General features: G+C 38.6%; 1 protein-coding gene across 4 annotated transcripts in view; it reads right to left on the reverse strand.

Moving 5' to 3' along the window:
• Positions 1 to 55: 55 nt before the first annotated feature.
• The window catches only part of MYBPC2 (myosin binding protein C2), an 83,533-nt gene continuing 63,032 nt past the window's right edge, over positions 56 to 20,556 (reverse strand). For 3 of the 4 annotated variants that reach the window (XM_060691549.2, XM_060691547.2, XM_060691548.2), the window contains exons 24-30: positions 19,912 to 20,107; positions 17,243 to 17,382; positions 15,570 to 15,729; positions 14,272 to 14,408; positions 12,123 to 12,309; positions 1,413 to 1,456; positions 56 to 276 (exon numbers count right to left, since the gene is read on the reverse strand). In XM_060691549.2, coding sequence (XP_060547532.2) covers positions 1,446 to 1,456; positions 12,123 to 12,309; positions 14,272 to 14,408; positions 15,570 to 15,729; positions 17,243 to 17,382; positions 19,912 to 20,107 — 831 coding nt within the window. In that variant the 3' untranslated portion in view covers positions 56 to 276; positions 1,413 to 1,445. The remainder of the gene's footprint in view (positions 277 to 1,412; positions 1,457 to 12,122; positions 12,310 to 14,271; positions 14,409 to 15,569; positions 15,730 to 17,242; positions 17,383 to 19,911; positions 20,108 to 20,556) is intronic. The other variant, XM_060691550.2, reaches the window with a different exon arrangement.

Here is a 20,556-nt window from a genome sequence, read left to right on the forward strand (position 1 = left end):
TCTTCCACCCCATCTTAGATGTTGCCGACCTTTCCAACAGGAAGAGGGATCCAGATTAGTCAATCAATTCACTTTATTGACACAGGAACTGACTGAACAGACAGACAGATTAGGAGAAGGTTAGTTGGATTGTTGTAATTCTGCTCCAAATATGATATGTGTGGCTTCTGTAATAGGGTTGGTGGTAAAAGAAGAGAGACTGGTCTTGATGCACTTCTGCCCAGCCTGTGCACAATATAGGAAAGGACACTGGAGCAAAAATGAGGTGACTACATGCTGAGGAAAAAGCAGAGCAAGAATCACTGTTTGTGGAAATTGGAAGTAAATAGGTCATTTGACTTCCCTCTCAAGGCCCCCTTCCATGCTCCCCAGTCTTTCCAATATTTCAGTGCTCCCAGATAATTCAGGTATGACAGAGTTCTTCTTCAGGAGTCCAAACTGAGATCTACAGAATCATCTGGAGTCATCAAACTTTGTGCTACAATAACAGTAATGGATTCAGGCTTTATTTCACCTCAGAAATGGTTGGATGATACAGAAGATGTTATAAACTTGAGGGTGAGGAATGGACTGATGTTAGAGCAGGGGTCCTCAAACTTTTTAAACAGGGGGCCAATTCACGGTCCCTCAGTCTGTTCGGGGGCCAGACCAGCTGGTGGGCATGGCTAGGTGCTCATGTGACTGGGTGTGGCCAATTTAGCAGTCCAAACAATACACACAAATTAAACTTTAATTTGTTATGCTCCTGAGGGTGGAAAGCAGGATAGTGAAGGGATGTGGCTGCCTTGGGGTGTATATGAGGGACGTGTGTGTGTGTGTGTGTGTGTGTGTGTGTGTGTGTGTGTGTGTGTCTCCCTCTCTCTCTCTCTGGAGGCTGGGGAGGCCCAAAACAGGCTCGTTTTTGGCCTCCCCGGCCTCCAGTACCTCTCTGCTGCCCAAAACTGGGCCCATTTCTGGCCTCCAGAGCCTCTGCACATCCCGGTTTTGGCCTCCCCATCCTCCAGAAGGCAGGTGGGAGCCAGTGAGTAGGTGGGGTGATGTGGGCGGGGCAACCTCATGCTCCTGTGTGGGCCGGATTAATGGCTTCAGTGAGCCCCTGGGCCGTAGTTTGAGGACCCCTGTGTTAGAGACTCATTCAGACTCTTTGGCTCACTGGATCTTAAACCAGTGTTTATGATTTACATAGCACACCTGAGTAAGACAGGCTGAATTTGCCTAAATTCATGATGTAAAATTTATGTAAGCGCCACCCTTTTAAAAAAGATGTAGTCCTAATCATCAGGTTATTTTCTAATACACCCAAGTCACTGTTCTTTCTAGAGGAATACACAAATGCATTGTTGTCCTTTAGATAACAAGCATTAACTTATTCCCTCTTTAGATATATTGAAAAATAAATACATGTTACTCACCATTTGCCTGAATTGACAGTTGTGTCAACAAGGTTACTGAGGTGCTGTTAGGAAGGGAAGAAGAGAATAAAAAGAAAAAACAAGAATGAATGAGCTTAGGAGTTTTATGTTAGCTTCATGAAAAGGCGAGCAAAGCTTCTTTCCCTTTTTCACTCATTTGAACAACAAATTCCACATCCTGAGTTGGGGATTAAGGACTTTCCCTGTCTCTGCTGCTGGTTGTGTACCATCTTCCATTGATTCCATGATGTTAATTAGAAATGAATGCTGGTAAGTTGCAAGTGCCTAGAATCCCAAGTTCCTCCTTACTGTTTGAAAGTAAAGTCTGCCTGAAATTTAACTTGGCTCATAAGTGACAGAAGAACATGTCCATAAAATCGCAGAATTAGAAAGGCCCCAATTAGACTATCAAATTCAGCCTTTTAGAAATGTAAATTAAAGCATCTCAGATTAATAGCTATTTATCTTCTACTTGAACTCAGCTAATCAAAGGGGACTACTTCTCTGAGTGATCAGTTTCAGTATCCAACTGTGTCCCCCCCACTTTTTTATTTTTTTTATTTTGTCATGAACGTATTAGGTAATATATATATAAGTATAAGCATGAATTGAATACATAAAATAGATACAAATAGAGGAAACATTAGGACAGGGACATAGGCACACTGGTGCTCTTATGCATGTCCCTTACAGATATCTTAGGAATAGGGTGAGGTCAACAGTAGACAGTCTTAGGTTAAAATTTTGGGGGGTTTGGGATGAAACCACAGAGTTAGGTAGTGCATTCCAGACATTGCCCACTCTGTTGCTGATGTCATATTTTCTGCAATCGAGTTTGGAGCAGTTCGCTTTAAGTTAGTATCTATTGTGGACTCGTGTATTGTTATGGTTGAAGCTGAAGTCATTGACAGGTAGGACATTGTAGCAGATAATTTTATGAGCTATGCTTAGATCATACTGAAGGTGGCGTAGTTCTAAATTGTCTAAGCCCAGAATTTCAAGTCTGGTGGCATAAAGTATTCTGTTTCGAGCAGAGGAGTGGAGGACTCTTCTTGTGAAATATTTCTGGACACGCTCAATTGTATTAATGTCTGAAATGCAGTGTGGGTTCCAGACAGGTAAACTGTATTCGAGAATTGGTCTAGAAAATGTTTTGCATGATCTGGTTAGTAGTGTGATACTACCGGAGAAGAAACTATGCAAGATTAGGTTTACAACTCTTAATGCCTTTTTGGCGATATTGTTACAGTGGGCTTTGGCACTTAGATCATTAGATATGAGTACTCCAAGGTCCTTGACAGAGTGAGGGTCATCTGCAAGGTCGTGTCCGCTCAGCTTGTATTTTGTGTTCTGGTTCTTTTTGCCAATATGTAAGATAGAGCATTTGTTGGTTGAGATTTGGAGTTGGCAATTGTTTGATCATTCTGAAACAAAGTCAAGGTCTTTTTGAAGGATAGCAGCATTGTCGATGGTGTTAAATATTTTTACATCATCGGCAAAGAGAACACAGTTGCTTATAATATGATCGCAAAGGTCATTTATGTATAATATGAAGAGTGTTGGTCCTGGAACACTGCCTTGGGGGACACCGCTATTAACAGGTGCAGGATTTGATAGAGCGCTCCCTATTTTGACTGCTTGTTGTCTGTTTGACAGGAACGCAGCTATCTAAATTATGTAGAGGTCTGGAGATGCCATAGGATTTTAGTTTTAGAAATAGTTTGTCATAGTTTTAGAAGTAGTTTGTCATGTACCACTGAATCAAAGGCTTTATAGAAGTCTATGTAAATTGCATCTATTGCTTTTCCCTGATCGAGATTTCTGGTCCATATGTTTTTGCAGTGTAGAAGTTGTAGATTACAGGATAATTTTTTTCTGAAACCAAATTGTTTATTAGAGACTAGGTTGTTTGTTTCTAGGTGAAGGGGAATGGATTGGTTAATGATTGATTCCATGACTTTGCAGGTGACGCAGCATAAAGAGATTGATCTGTAATTTTCAAGTAGGCTGGGGTCTCCCTTTTTGAAGATAGGTATGACTGTGGCTAGTGACCATAGGGAGCTGGTCCTGAAGGATTTTTCAAAAATTATGCTTAGGGGTTCTGCTATAGCAGTGGAAAGCTTTTTTAAGAAGTATGCACATAGTCCATCAGGTCTGATAGATAGAGATGGTTTTAGTCTGCGTAGTGCCTTCAGTATTCAGCAATCAGTATTTAGCTTGTTGTAATTTAAATCAGTGTAGTTTTCTTGCCAGTAGTATAGAAATAGTTTGCTAGTTACAACCTCTGGATTTCTTTCAACTTTCTAAGAGCCTATTGCTCTGAAAGGTCTCCCTTAAAAGTAAGTATTATGGAGGCTTAACCCTACCCAGTTTCTGAACAGTCAGAATAAGTCAGCTGCTGCCATCTGCTGTTTTCCTTCTTCCCTTTCTCATTTCAGCAGCAGATGCAATTTATGTTCTAGCAAGCTCCTCTTGTGTTTGGAGGCATTGATTTCAATTTGTTTTCAATTCATTTTTTTTTTTGTATTAAATTGCCAAGATAGTTTGAATGCCACACCTTTCAGAGGTGCCATACCAGCATAGAACTCTCACTTGGTTCATTACTACATAACACTTAGGCACTATTGGAGTTAAAAGCACACACTTTATCTGGCACAAGGGAAACAGTAGGCCTTTTGGGCTTCTCAGTGCATTTGCTAATACTATAATTTCAAAAATCAATCCTTTTTGCAGCCATCCCATTAGCAGCTTTTTAGAAGGAATGTAAACTGCCATAGAAATGAACACAAATACATGGGAACAAATGCACAAACAAGTGAGGACAGCAGGCCAATAATCTAGCCACTCCTAGATTTGTTTAACTCATAAACATTGAAAGCGGAATGAGAAAACTACAGATAGTCCTTGAGTTACAACAGTTCATTTAGTGATTGTTCAAAGTTACTACGGCACTGAAAAAAGTGACATGACTGTTTTTCACAGTTATGAGATTTGAAACACCCCCATTATTGTGTGATCAAAATTCAGATGCTTGGCATGACTGTTGCTGGGTCCTAAGGTCATGTGATCATCATTTGTAACCTGACAAAGTCAATGGGGAAGCGAGATTCACTTAACAACCAGGTTACTAATTATCAACTGCAGTGATTCACTTAACAACTATGGCAAGGAAGATTGTAAAATGGGGCAAAATTCACTTAACAAATGTTTCACTTAACAACAGAAACATTGAGGACTGCCTGTATATTTGGTGACTGAATACTTTGAAATTCTATATTCTATATAGACAGGGACTTCCAGTGGCACCGCAGGCACCGAAGACGCTCCTTTTTGAGCGCCAGCCTTGCGATCTCGTAAAGCCGCTAGAACAGTGCAAATCAGCTGTCTAGCGGCTTGAAAACTTTCTCCCCAGGAAAAGGGGAGGAAGAGAGCAGACGGGGGTAAGTAGAGCTCCCCAAGGAGCCCCAGGAACAATTCTGGGGCTTGAAGGGTGAGAGCTTCCTGGAAGCCCGACAGAGCTCCGGATCCAGGACGTTTCTGCTTTAAGCAGAAGAAGATGCCACGACCACCCCTGCAAACAACGCTTGGAATAAACATCATTCGGAAGCAAGCTCAGCAAACTCAGGAGGGAGCAGATTTGCAAGTACTGAACTTTAACTCCAAATGTGTATTACTTCCTTGTGATTCATTAAGGGGAGAAAGTGAAACCAAGATGGCAATTGAGCTTTAATGGGGCGTGAAAGCGAAAGTTAAAAAGGTACGTTTCGTTTAGCGCTGGTAGCCCCTGTTCAAAATTAGAGATTTTTGCTTTAAAAAAAAAAGAAGATTAAAGGCTAAAAAGACTGCAGCAGTGATTTTTTTAAAAAAGGTTGATATTATTTAAAGACTGGGAATTTTTGGATTTGGTGGATTTGTTGTTCTGGCTGCTGAATAAATTCAAATTGGAAACCAAAAATGGCCTCAAAACAAATAAAGACTATTGTCCCCAAAAGTGCTGGGAGCTCGCCAGCTCAAATGTCTAAATTGCAATCTCTCTCTGTTCCAATGGAACCACCAATATTAACACTTGAAATGTTGCAGGAAGCCCTTAAAATACAAGCCTCTGTTACAGAAAAAAAAATTACTGTGGTGTTTGAGGAGAAAATTAGAGATGTTGCTGAGGAGATAGTTCAAATTAAAGAGATTATTTAAAAACGAAATCAAGAAATTAGAGAAGATACTATCATGGCAGTTCAAAGTCTGGCAGGCCATATTGAAGCAATAGATGAAAAAGTGGAAGAAATTAAGCAGTCTAATGAGAACTTGGAAAATAAAATGGGAGAGGTCCAGAATAAGATGGAAAGAGCTGAGGCCGATGTGATAATGATACAATATAGAGATATGGAATTTGCTTTGAGAATAAGAGACCTCAAAGAAAATAAGAGAATTTGAGAGAGATCTTTTCAGAAGCATTTGCACAGGTAATGGGAGATCAAAAAGCAAATCTTGAATAGCAAATTGACAAAATTTACTGTGTCAATTCATGGGTTGCCAGACAGAAACATCTACCAAGAGACATTGTAGTCTATTTTACAACCAGGAGAATACGCAATGAAATCTTACAACAAAAACAAACTTCAAGTGCAGGGACAGGAGGTTTTAATACTGAAAGAAATCCCCCCCCAAATGTTGAGACCCAGAAGGGATTATGCCTTTCTGGTGGAAGAACTGATAAGCCGTCAGATACCGTACAGATGGGAGGTTCCAGCTGGACTAGTTGTGAACTATTCAGGAGAAAGATATTGTCTTAACTCAGTGTGGAAGGCAAGAGATTTTTACACCAATGTACTAAAGGCTGGATGCCCACAGTCTCCAGAAGCTAGAAGGAAGACGGAAGCAGAGGGGGCAAGAAAGGGGGAGAAGGAAGAATCGCTGGCACAGGCCCAAAGGGGAGCTTTGATTATTCAAGAAGATTAATACAACTTTCAACTACTGCTCAAGCTTTGGAAGTGTTCGACAAAATAGAAGAACCTAAGGATCAAAGACAGACCCGAGCGGCAGCCAAGCGTCAAGAAGAATTAAGACTGCAGCAACTACAGATGATTCAAGAAACTACAAAAACAGAATTAGAGTATGGAATGGGATCTAAGAGGTCTTGGAGGTTAAATGAAAATCTGTTTAGATATGAAGAAAATATAAAAGAATGCAAAAAATTTATGAAAGAATTTTTTATTATAAATATGCATAAGGGTATATCTATGGAAATGGTTTGGAATGCAAGTAAAACATATATGAGAGGTATTTTGATATATTTGAATAATAAATATAGATGTAAACAGGGGGAAAAAAGGAAGGACTTAGAAGAGGAAATTTAAAAAAAAGAACAAGCTTTGATATTGAACCCAGCAGACAAGGAAATAAAAGAGGCAATTAACTTACTGTGAGGGCAATTTAATATGCTAATGGCAGATCAAGTTGCAACTAATTTGCAATATGCTAAACATAATACTTTTTGCAATGCCAATAAACCAGGGAGATGGCTAGCATATCTGTTAAGGAAAAAACAAAAGTCACGGACCATAGAGAAAATAGAATATAAAGGTAAAGAGGTTTATCAGCAAAACATGATTAAAAAAGCATTTTTAGAATTTTACACGAGGTTGTATGCTAGTGATAAAATTCAAAGTATAAATGTAGATAGATACTTACAGAAAGAGAATATTCCTATAATTACAAGAGAGCAAAGGGAAGCTTTAAATCAACCAATAACTTCCGAAGAGATCATGCTTGCAATTAAGCAGTTGAAAGTGGGTAAAGCCCCTGGGACGGATGGTTTGACAGTTGCTTATTATAAACACTTGCAGTTAGAAATGGTGGGACCACTCAAAGAGTTATTTACCAACATACAATCTGGAGCAGATGTACCCTCATCTTGGAGGACAGCTTTTATTTCTCTGATTCTAAAAGAGGAGCAAGACCACACTCAGCCAAAACATTATAGGTCTGTATCACTTTTAAATACAGATTACAAGATTTTTGCTAAAATACTAGCAAATAGGTTAATGACAGTCATGCAACAAATGATTCATAATGATCAAACTGATTTTATAAATGGTAGACAAATGAAGAGTAATGTAAGGCAAGTGGTTAACCTATTAGAGTATTTGGGGAAGAACAACCTAATTCCTGCCGTGCTAATATTTCTCGATGCGGAGAAAGCATTTGATTGATTGAATTGGCATTTCTTATTGAAAATAATAGAAAAGATGCAGTTTGGAGAGTATTTTACACAATCTATTAAGGCAATATATCAGAAACAAACACCGTAAATAATAATTAATGGTAGTTTAACAGATACTTTTAATATAGAAAAAGGAACAAGACAAGGATGTCCCTTGTCTCCATTATTGTTCATCTTGACTTTGGAATTTTTGTTGAGTAAGATACATGGGTCCGACAAAATAAATGGAATTAAAATTAGGCAGTATGATTACAGAGTACGAGCATTCACAGATGATTTGGTTGTTACTTTAACCCAACCATTAAGGTTTAAGGTTTATTAAATTTGTATAGCGCCCTTCTCCCGAAGGACTCAGGGCGGTGAATAGCCAAGATTAAAATACATACAATATAAAAATTAAAATAAATTAAAACAGAATTAAATCAAATTGGCTTCCCAAAATTTAAAACCCTTTGCCCATAAAATAACCCATTAAAATTTTAAGCCAGCCCGGCATGCTAAAATAGGAAGGTCTTCAAAGCTCGACGGAAAGTACGGAGGTCCAGGATCAGTTGTATTCCTGGGGGTAGTTCGTTCCAGAGGGCAGGTGCCCCCACAGAGAAGGCTCTCTCCCTGGGGGTCGTCAGTCGACATTGCTTGACTGACGGCACCCTGAGGAGACCCTCTCTGTGGGAGCAGATTGGCCGAAGGGGGGTTATCGGTGGTAGAAGGTGGTCTCGTAAATACCCGGGCCCTAAGCCATGGAGCACTTTAAAGATGAGAATCAATACCTTGAAGCGCACCCAGAAGACCACTGGGAGCCAGTGCAGCTCGCGTAGGAGAGGTGTTACATAGGAGCATTACAGTCAGTTGTAGGTTTAATGGATATAATTAAGCAATATGGGCAAGTATCTGGATTTAAAATAAATGCAGGAAAAACAAAGATAATGACTAAAAACATGACTACAAATCAAAAAGATGAATTAGAAAGATTAACAGGATTTGAAATAGTAAAAAAAGTTAAGTATTTGGGGGTTTATATTATGACATCAAATGCAAAATTATTCATACACAACTATGATCCGTTGTGGCAAAAAATACAGAGAGATGGGAAATTGGAAAAAATTACAATTATCCTTGTTAGGAAGAATAGCAGCAGTAAAAATGAATGTTTTGCCTAAGTTTTTGTTTCTTTTTCAAATGATACCAATATTTTAAAAAGATGAAAATTTGAAGATATGGCAGAAGGGTATTAATAATTTTGTTTAGGCAGGGAAGAGACCAAGAATAAAACAAAAAATAATGCAGGATATACGTGAAAGAGGAGGTCTCAAAATGCCCAATTTAAGACTATATTATGAGGCAGCTGCCCTATCAGCAATGAGTGATTGGATGAACTCAACAGAAGAAAGAATACTGAATATTGAGGGATATGATTTGGTTTATGGGTGGCATGCTTATTAACTATATGATAAGAAAGTGGATAAGACTTTTAAAAGTCACATATTAAGGAATGCTTTACTGCGTGTCTTGAAAAAGTATAAGTATAAATTAAACGAGAAGTTACCAATGTGGGCAATACCCAGACACGCGATAGAGAATATAAGTGTAGAGCAAAAACAAGATGTGATTACATACAAAGAGCTTCTTAACAAGGAAAGAGGTATACTACAACTAAAATCTTTGAATCAACTAAGAGAAGAAAGGATAATTCAAACATGGTTTCAATATGTACAGTTGCAAGCTAGATGGAGAGAAGATCAGAAAATTGGTATTTTGCAAAATGAGGAGAACTTGGTAAAACAGATTAGAGATCAAAGTCAAATGCACATAAAAAGGTTGTATAATGCATTGGTAGAAATAGATTCAGAAACAGAGTTAGTTAAGGATTGTATGATAAAGTGGGCACAAAATATTGAAGAACCAATAATGATGGAAACGTAGGAAAAAATATGTGGGGAAGAAATGTGAAGTTTACGCAAGCTCAAAACTTGAGAGAATTTTTATAAAATGATTTATAGATGGTATTGAGATCCTAAAAAGCTAGTCTGTATGTATCCAAGTGTGCAACCCAAGTGTTGGAGATATGAATGTGATGATGCCGCATATTATCATATATGGTGGACATGTAAAAAAATTAAGGCATTTTGGATAAAAATATGGTGGATTATTCAAAATATTCTCAAAAAGAAGATAAAATTTACTCCACAGTTTTTCTTGCTAGGTATAATTGCAGATTGTTATAGAGACTAAGTTGGTTTTAAATTTAATAACAGCAGCCAGACTTTTGGTGGCACAGTATTGGAAGAAGGAAGACTTGCCTACTATTGAAGAATGGACATTAAAAATAGTGAACTTAGCAGAGATAGCCAAAATTTCAGCGTATTTGAAGGACCATTCAAATGAAAGATATATATCGGAATGGAGAAGATGGATTGACTATATTCAAAACAAATATCGGACTAAAAAGCTTCAAATAGCTTATGAATGAATTCAACTTTTTCTTTTTGAACTATGTTTTATTAGTTGAAAGGGGAGTTAAAGAGCAAAAGGGAACTAGGAGCCTACAGAAAGTTAGTATATTTTAGTTTGTTAAATGTTATACCCTGTATTTGCTCTGGGAAGTCCGAGGTGAGGTGAGGGGGTTGGAGGGAGAGGTGGGATGGGGGATGGGTGGTGGGGGGAGGAGGGAAGGGGGGGAGGGACGAGGAAAAAATTGTTGTAATATTTGATAAAACTTTTTAATTAAAAAAAGAAATTCTATATTCAGCTATTAATAAGTTTTGGTGGAACGATGATTGGTTGAATAAATTGTCTTTAAGTTTTAAGTTTTCAAGTGTGCAGATAACATCACACTTAATGTGCTTTCAATCTATGGGAGAAAGCACAAAAGTTTTTAAAAGCATTGGGAATAACTGGCAATGGAGAAGATAGTAGAGTGATAGACAGCTTAAATATGAATGCTCTTGGTTTCTGCAGCCTCAGTTGATGGTTTAGTTTTAAAATAATTGATGGTTAATTGATGGTTAAATTATATGGTTTAGTTTTAAAATAATAGGACATGGATTTATATGGGCACAATGTGTGATGTAAATGATGATTCTTCCTTCAGAAATTCATTTTGCCCAATTCCTTTTACAACAGATCTTGCCGCCTTTGCCACTTTTGCCGGCTGCCAAATAGCTTTAGTGTTTCATTTTTAGGAGACAAACATACCTGCTGCTTGTGCAGCATAAGCAGAATCTCAAGAATCTCAAGAATTTGAGTCAGCATTGGGAGCAGGGGAAGCATTGTGCAATTGACTAGATTCAATCTGAATAGATTCCCATTGTGAAATTGCCTAAAGAAGGAACCAAAAGGGAGGTAGAGATATCCATGATTTCTGCTTCCCTCAGGAGACTGGTAAGCAAAAAGTGATTTATATCTCTTTTTTTGCCCTAACTGCATCAAATGTGCAGGAGCCCAAAAAACAAATGATCAACTCTTTGCATGTTTACAAGTTGAAAACAGGACTAAAACTAAGAGTATGTCAGCAAATGGAATCTACAATTGGTGTGTTACTGATTGCTAAAAATGTCTCTTTGTTCTCTCACAGTTATGAGGTATCCCCAATAACCAGGTGGTCAAACCAGGAAGTATTGCATTCTTCTATTAGTCACGTATCTACTTGGGCAAAACATGCCTTCAGAAGCGATGCAGCCATTATGCCTCCCAAAAGCAAGGGGTAGTAATGTAGATCCTGCCCAGGCTGTTGACTCCTTGTCCCTATCTGTCTGTGGTGCATTGTGTTCCCAGGGGATCCTTTTAAAAGACATAAAAAAGTGCACAAGGGAGAATACAAGGGAAAAGATTCTTCACTATCTAAAGATTCAAGACTGAACTGGGGTAATTCTCTCTGTGAGCATGTCTGAAGTTTTAGTAATGAATTATTAATCAGCTTCTGTTCTGCGCTTAGCAGCAAGAGCTGGCTATAATGTATTTCCTTGCATTATTTATTTCCTTTCCTTTCTGGTTAAAGAGCTACTTTGCTATAAAAGAAAAACGAGAAGAGAAAGTAAGCCTGTAATTAACACACACACATACAAGCAAAGAAACTGATTCAAAAGTCTATCCATGACTAATGCCCATAAGCCTTGAATGAGAAGCAAAAGCCACAGAAGCAACAGTCAAGACTGCCTTAATTAATGGTCCAATCACCTGCAAAAGATGTAATAATGCTCTACTTCTTCATGCTGAACAAAGCTGGGGTTGGTGCAGCAAAAGCTTATTCTTGTAAAAATTAAAAAAAAAAAACAGGTACAAAGAAATTCCAGGCAACAATTACAAAATCCAGAAATGTGATAAGAAGAGTGACATGCTCAGTAAAAGTGAGTTAGCAAAGAATGGCAATTCTAGAGAATGTGAGCCAATATTGGGAAACGTTAGTGGCTTAGCTGCAGCCGTTGCTTTGCATCTTTGACAAGTGACATTGATGCATTTTCAGGCCATGTCATGATTTCATTCCAAATCACCTTTAACGTCCAGCCTGCACTCTACTATGGCCTCGCCCAGTTCATTGATGGCCTTGCAGGTGTAGGTGGCGCTGTCAAAAGGACTTGGTTTACGGATATTGAGGGTCAACACTCCTTGGTTGTTTTTCTGCAGAAATTTGGGGTCCCCACTGAGATCCACTTTGTTCTTCATCCAGATTATCTTGGGCTGGGAATGTAAACAAGTGGGATAAAATAGAAAACAATCCAAATCAAATAACTTCACCGTCACACTCTATTTTAACCCAGGGCCATACATTGTAATCATAAAATTTTATAATTCCAGAACAAACTATTTTGATTTGAAAACTGTATAAAAGTCAAATTAAAGGTTTTGATATGTTATTTGTGCATTCTATCAAAATTCTTAAAACTGTATTTTGACTGTCCTTCCAGTACTCCAAATCCAAAACCATTCATATTACAATTTAAGTAGGAGACAATATATCCCATCAAAAGAAGAGCCAGAGCAGAAGAAATAATGTATATTGAATGTTAAGAAATGTATTGCCAAAATCAATGGTGCTGCTCACTAACTTAGTGCAGGTAAAGGTTCCCCTCATACAAATGTGCTAGTTGTTCCCGACTCTAGGTGGTGGTGCTCATCTCTGTTTCAAAGGCGAAGAACCAGCGCTGTCCGAAGATATCTCTGTGGTCATGTGGCCAGCATGACTCAATGCCAAAGGCGCACGGAACGCTATTACCTTTCCACTTAAGGTGGTCCCTATTTTTCTACTTGCATTTTTTACGTGCTTTCAAACTGCTAGGTTGGCAGAAGCTGAGACAATGATGTTAGATGTTAGACACTAAATTAGATATTAATTTAGATGGCTTTAAAATTAGATAGGACAAATTCACAAAGAATAAGTATACAGATACCCGTTAACACATGACCATTATACATTTATGAAGGATGACAGATAGTGGTATTTCCTAATGCCAGTTTGAAGTGGCCTTCCTGGAAGCATTTTACTGGTCAGTTTGAGAAGATTACTTAGAGTATAAGACTTCGATCTAATGCAGCAGGGCTCCTGTTACTAAATTTTCACAGAAACTCATTTCCAGCTGTTTCCTTCTACCTACTCCTTATCCTTCTTCCTTCCCTTTTCTTCATTAATTTTTTGTCCTTTTTCTCAGGCATCTATAGCCAACTTGCCAAGCATAGATATAAAACGGGAATTACACATTAGATCAGCAAACATACATTCATGGCAAGCAGGCTGGAGAGAAAGACACCATGGGTACTCTCACAAAATGGCCTGAATTTCTTTTCCTCAGCCTGGTTCATTTAGTTGGGAGTCTAGCTGGGGGGAAAATTGGTTGCAAGTACAAAAGGAAGAACTTTGCTGGGGAGAAGTAACAAGCAAGGGAAGGACTCAATAATCCCCATTCACCAATTTTCCCTAGATATGCTTTTCTTTTTTCTTTCCCATATTAATGAATGAACCTTCTAAAGTGGCCAGACATATCAACTGTGCAGTTGTTGAGCAATGGATTTTGAAATGTTGGCAGCTTTTTCTCACAATCCCAAATGGCTGGGCTGAGCCATTATATGGATATACACATCCCTAAGGCTATTGTACTTTATGTACTCAATCAGACTCAATAGCAATACATAGCATTATACTAATTATTAAAACCCACCATGGTCATAAAATGGTGATCAGCAAAAGCTGATGTCTTGGCAGATTGGCCATAGAAACTTATTTCTCTTATAAAATTTTTGACTTTTAATTACTTGCCAAATGTAGCAGCTGTACACATGTTGAAAGCCATTTAATGATTATTTGCAAAACACAAGGAAACAAACATGAATTTATATATGGGTTATTTTGATTAATTAAACATATCTTGCATTTTAAAAGATATCCTAATATCTTGCCTAATATTGGTTTCAATGTCCATTGCTTATTTATTAAACAGCTCTTGCTTTCAATACCGATTATAAATTCTTGAATCAGATGTAATATTTTCTCATTATTTATAATTTAATTTTATCTTTAAAATTGTCTAATAAAGTAGAAACCATTATCTTTCCACACATCTGCTCATTCCTATTCTCTTGCATCATTCAGTTGTCTCATATGGTTTCTTCCAGCAACTGGATGTCTCTTATTTATCTGGTACATACTTTAGGATGTCCCCTCACTGCGCAGTTCAGGGCGGTGGTATAGCCAGCCACTACTGTTCGGTCTATCAGTGGAGTCAAGAATATGGGGGCCATGCTGAAGTCATGTTCCTTATAGCTGTACTTTTTACTGATCAAGCCTAGAAGAATAAAAAGCCAAGATAATCATCAGTGGATTCAAGCTCCAATCTTATCCTCAAATTTTCTCGGTATCCCTTTGAATGGGATTGGACTTGATCAGATGCACATAAGGACCATTCCTGGATCACCTCTGCTGATTTTGTTCTTTCACATAAATCTGATGCACCCTATTTTAGCAGTGACATATGATTGTAAAAAAATCTACACAAATATTCCTGTAACTGGCATCTTAAAGTACATGTTAGTATTTCATCCTCAGGATGAATTTCTTTGCCAAGTGTGATTTAATTTTTTAAAATGTTTTTCCTGACCAAAGAATATTAACCTATTCTGCAAACATGCAAGCTGATAGAAAGCAAATTAATTTATTATCTGTTCCATGGGTCAAAATCTCAAGCATCCTCAAAAGGTTTTAGAGAACCCAGGATTTTTAAACCATCTCTCCTTTGAGTTACTATTTAGCTTCTTCCTCTCTTACCCAAGCATTCCCTTTTCTTAAAGTTGGCACTATACTCCCCCCCCCCCGTACTCATGCTCTTATCATCCTTTGACAGCTGAGCCCATTAATAACTGATTCAAACATGTAGGAAGATTTTCTGTGAAGACAGTTTTCTAGCAGTAGTGATGGAGTTTGCAGGCAGATGGCTCCCCATTGACAGAAACTTTCAGCTTGCCCTGCTCCTTGGCTTTCTCCCATCCCTTTGAGGGTTAGGGTTGTGACTGCCACTCCTTTTCAATAAGCTACTTATGCTAAGTGAAGGGCAACTTTGCAGCTTTCCTTTCACAGTGACTGATTCATGATCTCTTTTTAAATCACCACAAATCAAGCACAGAATGAGTAAAGGTGGCAGGTGGACTGCTGGCTCAATGCCATTTTTCCATGCCCCTGTTTTTCAACTGGAAGAACACCTGGTCACCGGACCAGTATATCCAGAGACTGTAGTGTGTTGTGATGGACATAAATAATGTATTAATAAGAATTGGGTTTTTAGATGTCTGGGGTGCAAAAATAATGACTGTGTAAAAGTTAACTGAATAATTCAATGTTTGAAAGAGAGGATATATTTGCTCTTCCTGAATTTGGGATAAAAGTCAATCCCCTCTGCTAAATTTCTTTGGCCCACTATTTTTTCAAGCCATCTAGCTATACATGAGCTTACCGGTTTTCTGGATGTTTGCAGTGTTTTTGGAGACCCCAGGTTGCTCACTCAGTCCACAGATATTCTCGCTGTAGACCCGGAAGTAGTATTCATTGCCCATGATGAGATCAGACACTGTGCAACGGGTAAGGCGATTATGTTCATATACAGTGAACCATTCCTGAGGGTAAGATCAGGGACAGAGAGAAAAAGGATGACAGGGAGCTAAGGAATAAGATAAGTTTGGAACTAAACATAGAAATGTCTTATTGATCACTACATTTAGGCTCATTAATGTATTGCCATATGAAGTAGTGAAGATTTTACACAGATTTCATACATTTGCTACTGATGACCTAATCCCAACTGGCTGGTTTTGATATGATGCTATACAACAATGTGCTGCCTAGAGAGAAGGAGGAGGATGATACCCTGATCTTCCACAGCAGAAATTACAGGATGGCCCTCAAATCCAGCAGTATTGGTGTATTATATTTTGAATGAGATATTAAATATCCATTTAAATGGAGAGCATCATTGCTGTCCAGGTACTCAATTATGCACAGCACTACAAACTAACAGAGCATGTTGGCCTACACCATCAAAAGTGTCATATGCAACAACATACACATAAGGATAATGGACAGGGAAAGAGCTAGTTCTCAAAAAGCTTGTAATCCATACAACCCAAAGCTTCTTTTCATCTGCCCCAATAGTCCTAATTTTTTGTCCTCAGAGCAACATTGATAGAATGACAAGTTTCCTTATTCAAAAAAAGAAGGTTCCAAAAGTGAATCTCTTTTTCTGTCTATAGATTATCCCAGTAGAGAAATTTATTGTATCATATCCTCTTACTCAGAACCCTTCCTAGGATCCATAACACAGTGCCTAAAATAAATCAATGGCATGAGTTGACACACCATGTCTGAAAAGGACATTCTTTCTTAAGATAACATTCTGGGCAGAAAGCAGCAATTACTCTAAATCCCCAAATCACGTATTTCAGATCTTTTGATACTGCTCCCACAGCAGTCTTGGAATTATTGCCTGATCATCTAGCTGTAACTGAATTGGATTTTGACAGTGAATTATTCTGGCAAGTGGAACTCCTGCAGTGATAGTGGATACGTACTTTCTCTGATAATCTCAGCAGTAAACCTGCTGCAGCCCATGTATGCTTAAATGAATGTTAACTGAGGATGTGCTAAGAATCTATCTATCTATGGATGCCTCTCTTTTATAATGTGTTCACGTGACATTATGTCATCATCAGTTGAGGTGTGTGCATGAGAGAGAGTGTGAGTGTGAAATGGTCAGCAGTCTGGATAGATCTTGTCTTCTATTCATTCTATTCATTCATCTCATTTTTGGTAATAAGAAGCTTAAAGAAGATTCTCCACTGAGGCTCTTAATTTATGAGTAGAAACATATGGACCCTGGTTTTAAGTCACAAAAACCACTTGCACTTTGATTTGGATCTGGAAAGAGACCAGTAGTCAGTGTAGCTGACTAAGGAGACACACAATATGATCGTTAAAACCCAAATCCATTCTAATTACTTCTTGCAAGAAATTGATTGCTTGATTATGTGCCATCACGTCAACCACATAGTTAATACTTTCCCAGTAAGGGCCAGAAAAAACCAAACATGTTCATAGATTAGCAAAGGGAGCTATAAAGAAAATTGACCTTACCATTGTCTTCTTGTCAGCTTTTTGGATGGAGTAGCCAGTGATCTCTGAGTTCCCATCATCCTTGGGAGGCTCCCATTCTACTAAGGCATTAAAGCCCCATACCTCCTTCACCAAAACATTGTGTGCTGGGCCTGGCTTTTCTGCAGAGGAAGTGATAGACAAAGAGACACATTATTATAGAAACAGCCCAGCCCGGACATAAGGTTATTTAGTACACTTAAAATCGCTAAGTGAAAGAATAGGAATGAAAGAATTGAGTGGGCAGGGGCAGTAAAGGGAATATCTTTATTTTTCAAAAACATATTTAAAATATATGTAGTATAGATAGTTTTTTAAAGTCTTGTATTGGTTTACATTTCTAATTGTGCATTAGAGTGTATTAGGCGTATGAATAGCTTGAAATTTATTTGCTATTCACCCATATAAATTTTGGTTAGGCAGGGGAATCTCTGTATATCTGTTGTAAATGAAGCCGCTGCCACCCCTGTCTGTCTGTCTGCCTGCCTGCCTGCCTGTTTTCCTTCTTTTTCTGTCTTCTCCCTCACCCCCACCCCTTTCTCACCAAGCAGGCTGCTAGGAAGATCGGAAGTGATTATTTGCAGAGCTTCAACATTCGGTTGAGGGAGGCCATCCCTGCTCTGTAATGCCTGCACTGTCTGCTAGGCTGCGCCAGTTAATAGTTTAAGAAGTCAAAGTAATATTCAAACTAGATGCAGGAAAAGCTATTTCTTCACGCTGTACAATGCATGTAAAAGTGCTAGAGCCTGTTGCAGCTGGCAGGGATGGAGAGGGTCGTACCATCTCACATCTATTCTTTGTCCAAAGAACATTCCAGAAAATCAGTTGGGCAACGCTAAATTTCACTTCAAATCTTCGGTGAGGAAAAAGGGGATTTGGATTGTGAGGGAGGGAGAGAGGGAGGTTTTTTGGACTGTACTGGGAAGAGTGACATTTGACTTAACCCATGAAGAATGCTTAAATATAGAGCTAAGGAATATGATCTCACCCTCTTGCAAGGGGGCTGGAAAAGAGCTGGTAAGGGAAGGTGACAGACAGGGGAAGCATTCAGCAAAGGAGAAAACATCCAGAGGATAGTAAGTAGGTACACTGAAGAGACGTGATATGTCTCCAAATGAGATGGAGAAAGCCCAGAAGGTCAGAGAAATCCGGACCACTCTGCACCTCTTACACGTTCCCACATGCTTACTGAACAAAGTCGTGTAATGTTTCTGTCTCTTGCAGGCCTGAGAGCGCCAAGCATCTGGGTTTCCCACAGAGACAAGGAAATTAATCGAGTGGCCATGGATTAAGTCTTATTAACAGTTTAGTAGCTCAGTGAAAAGAAAGGAAGGGAAGGGGAAAAGAGTCTTCTCTCCTTGACTGCCAAACTCTCTCCAATTCTTTGGAAGGTAGAAGCCTGCCCCAGGTTCTAAATGAACATTCCCAACAGCAAGTCTCTTTGTACTGTGGTTATCCTCTGTGAACTGTACGCTCAAGAACAACCACAGCAATAGGAAGGGCCAAGTAATCCATTGCAGAGCCCCTGCTTTGTGCACTGGTGGTCTCAGTTTCCACCTACTGGCATTTCCTATTAAAAGATTAAGTAGCAGATAATGGGAAAGACATTTTTCTGCCTGAGGTCTTGGAGAACTTCTATTGGTCTAAGTGGACAATCCTCATCCAAAATAGAAGGCAGGTTCATATATCCCATGTCTGCACAAACTCTCCCCATGCCTCAGAGAGAAAGATACATGTTAGAAAGCAGAGATAATTTTACCTGCAAGGGGACAGGTGGTTTCTGTAAAACCGGTTCAAGGCTCAAATTACAAGATAGTAAGAAGAAGTTGGAACTCTAAGTTTAGCTTTCTTTAGTGACTGTCTTTAAACAGCTATTAAAGGAGTTTGCACTGCTTGTGGATTTTAATAAGGCAGTTTATTTATCATCTTCCCCATAATTCATGCAGCTCATAAAAAGAAACCCACTTCACTCCTTGAATTTCCTGACACCTTCCCAAAGTTGGCCTGGCCAACTCACTTTCAGTAAACTGTTTCCCAAGTATACTGAAGCCCTCAAGCCCTCAATGGAAGTTGCATATATCTGTTGTTCTCATAGCACTCAAAAAAAGAGAATATAGGTATTAATTATATGGTGAGAGAACAGGAGGGAGTGGTTTACATAGGGATAGAAAGGCTACATAGACAGGTATTAAGTACATGAGGATATAATACTAGATATTTGAGGGGATTGGATGTGAGAAATAATTAGCATTAAAGAAATTAAAGACAAATGTTTGCACAAAAATGTTTAGGGAAACAGCGGCTTGTATACTTCAGCATGTACTGAAACTATGACTGATATAAATATCTCAGTAATGAAAATTTGAGACTGTCCACCTTAGAACACTCTTTCTCTTCTGACCCAAACATTAAACAACTTACTTCCTTCCTTCCTCCCTCCCTTCCTTCCTCTCTCCTTCTCTCCCTCTCTCCCCTTTTCTTTTTTCTCTTTTTTCTCTTTCTTTCTTTCTTTCTTTCTCTTTCTTTCTTTTTCTTTCTTTTTCTCTTTCTTCCTTACTTCCTTGCTTCCTTCCTCCCTTTTTCCTTTCTTCCTTCTTTCCTTCTTTCTGTTAGTTTGCAGTTTTGTCTATGGAAAGCAAAGTGGTCCTTACCTACAACACGGATCTTGATATCAGCTTTGTCTTCCATGGTCTCAATCTGCACTGAGAGGGTATAGATGCCTGAATGATGTCGCTCAGCCTTGCGGATGAAGAGGATGGTATCAAAATCAGAGTCACGGATGTTGATCTCCTTGAGATCAAGAGGATGCCCATCTTTTGACCAGGTGACCTTAGGACGAGGCTTACCCTGGAGTGGATAAAATGTTTAGCATTAGCACCGAGGCCTTCCACTTATTAGCACTCCTTTCACTTTCCAAGGGAATGTCACTGACCCACAGAAAAAGTAAATTAGAGTTTGTACAACATTGAGAGTGGTTTGCTGATTCAGAATCAATAATACTATAAGGTGGAATTAGTGCCCAAAGTGGATGAGGTTTGCATTGCAACTTGATATAGTTCTTTCTGCTTTTCTACATTATTCACAGGTGTACAGTGCTTTGCTATTTTTTTTTTACAAATATACTCCAAAATTCCAAAGAAGCAACCCGAAGAGTTAAAGGATGGTTACAGCCATGTTAATTAGAATGAAGGTTATATACTCTTCATGACAGTTACTGAATAATACTTAGTTATAATGGAGATTGTGTATTAGTGAATCAGAGGCTCCCTGATATTTTCTAATGGGAGCCAATGGTT

The sequence above is a fragment of the Pantherophis guttatus genome, chromosome 4 (genome assembly GCF_059756535.1).
Source record: "Pantherophis guttatus breed Tessera chromosome 4, ASM5975653v1, whole genome shotgun sequence".
NCBI lineage: Eukaryota > Metazoa > Chordata > Lepidosauria > Squamata > Colubridae > Pantherophis > Pantherophis guttatus.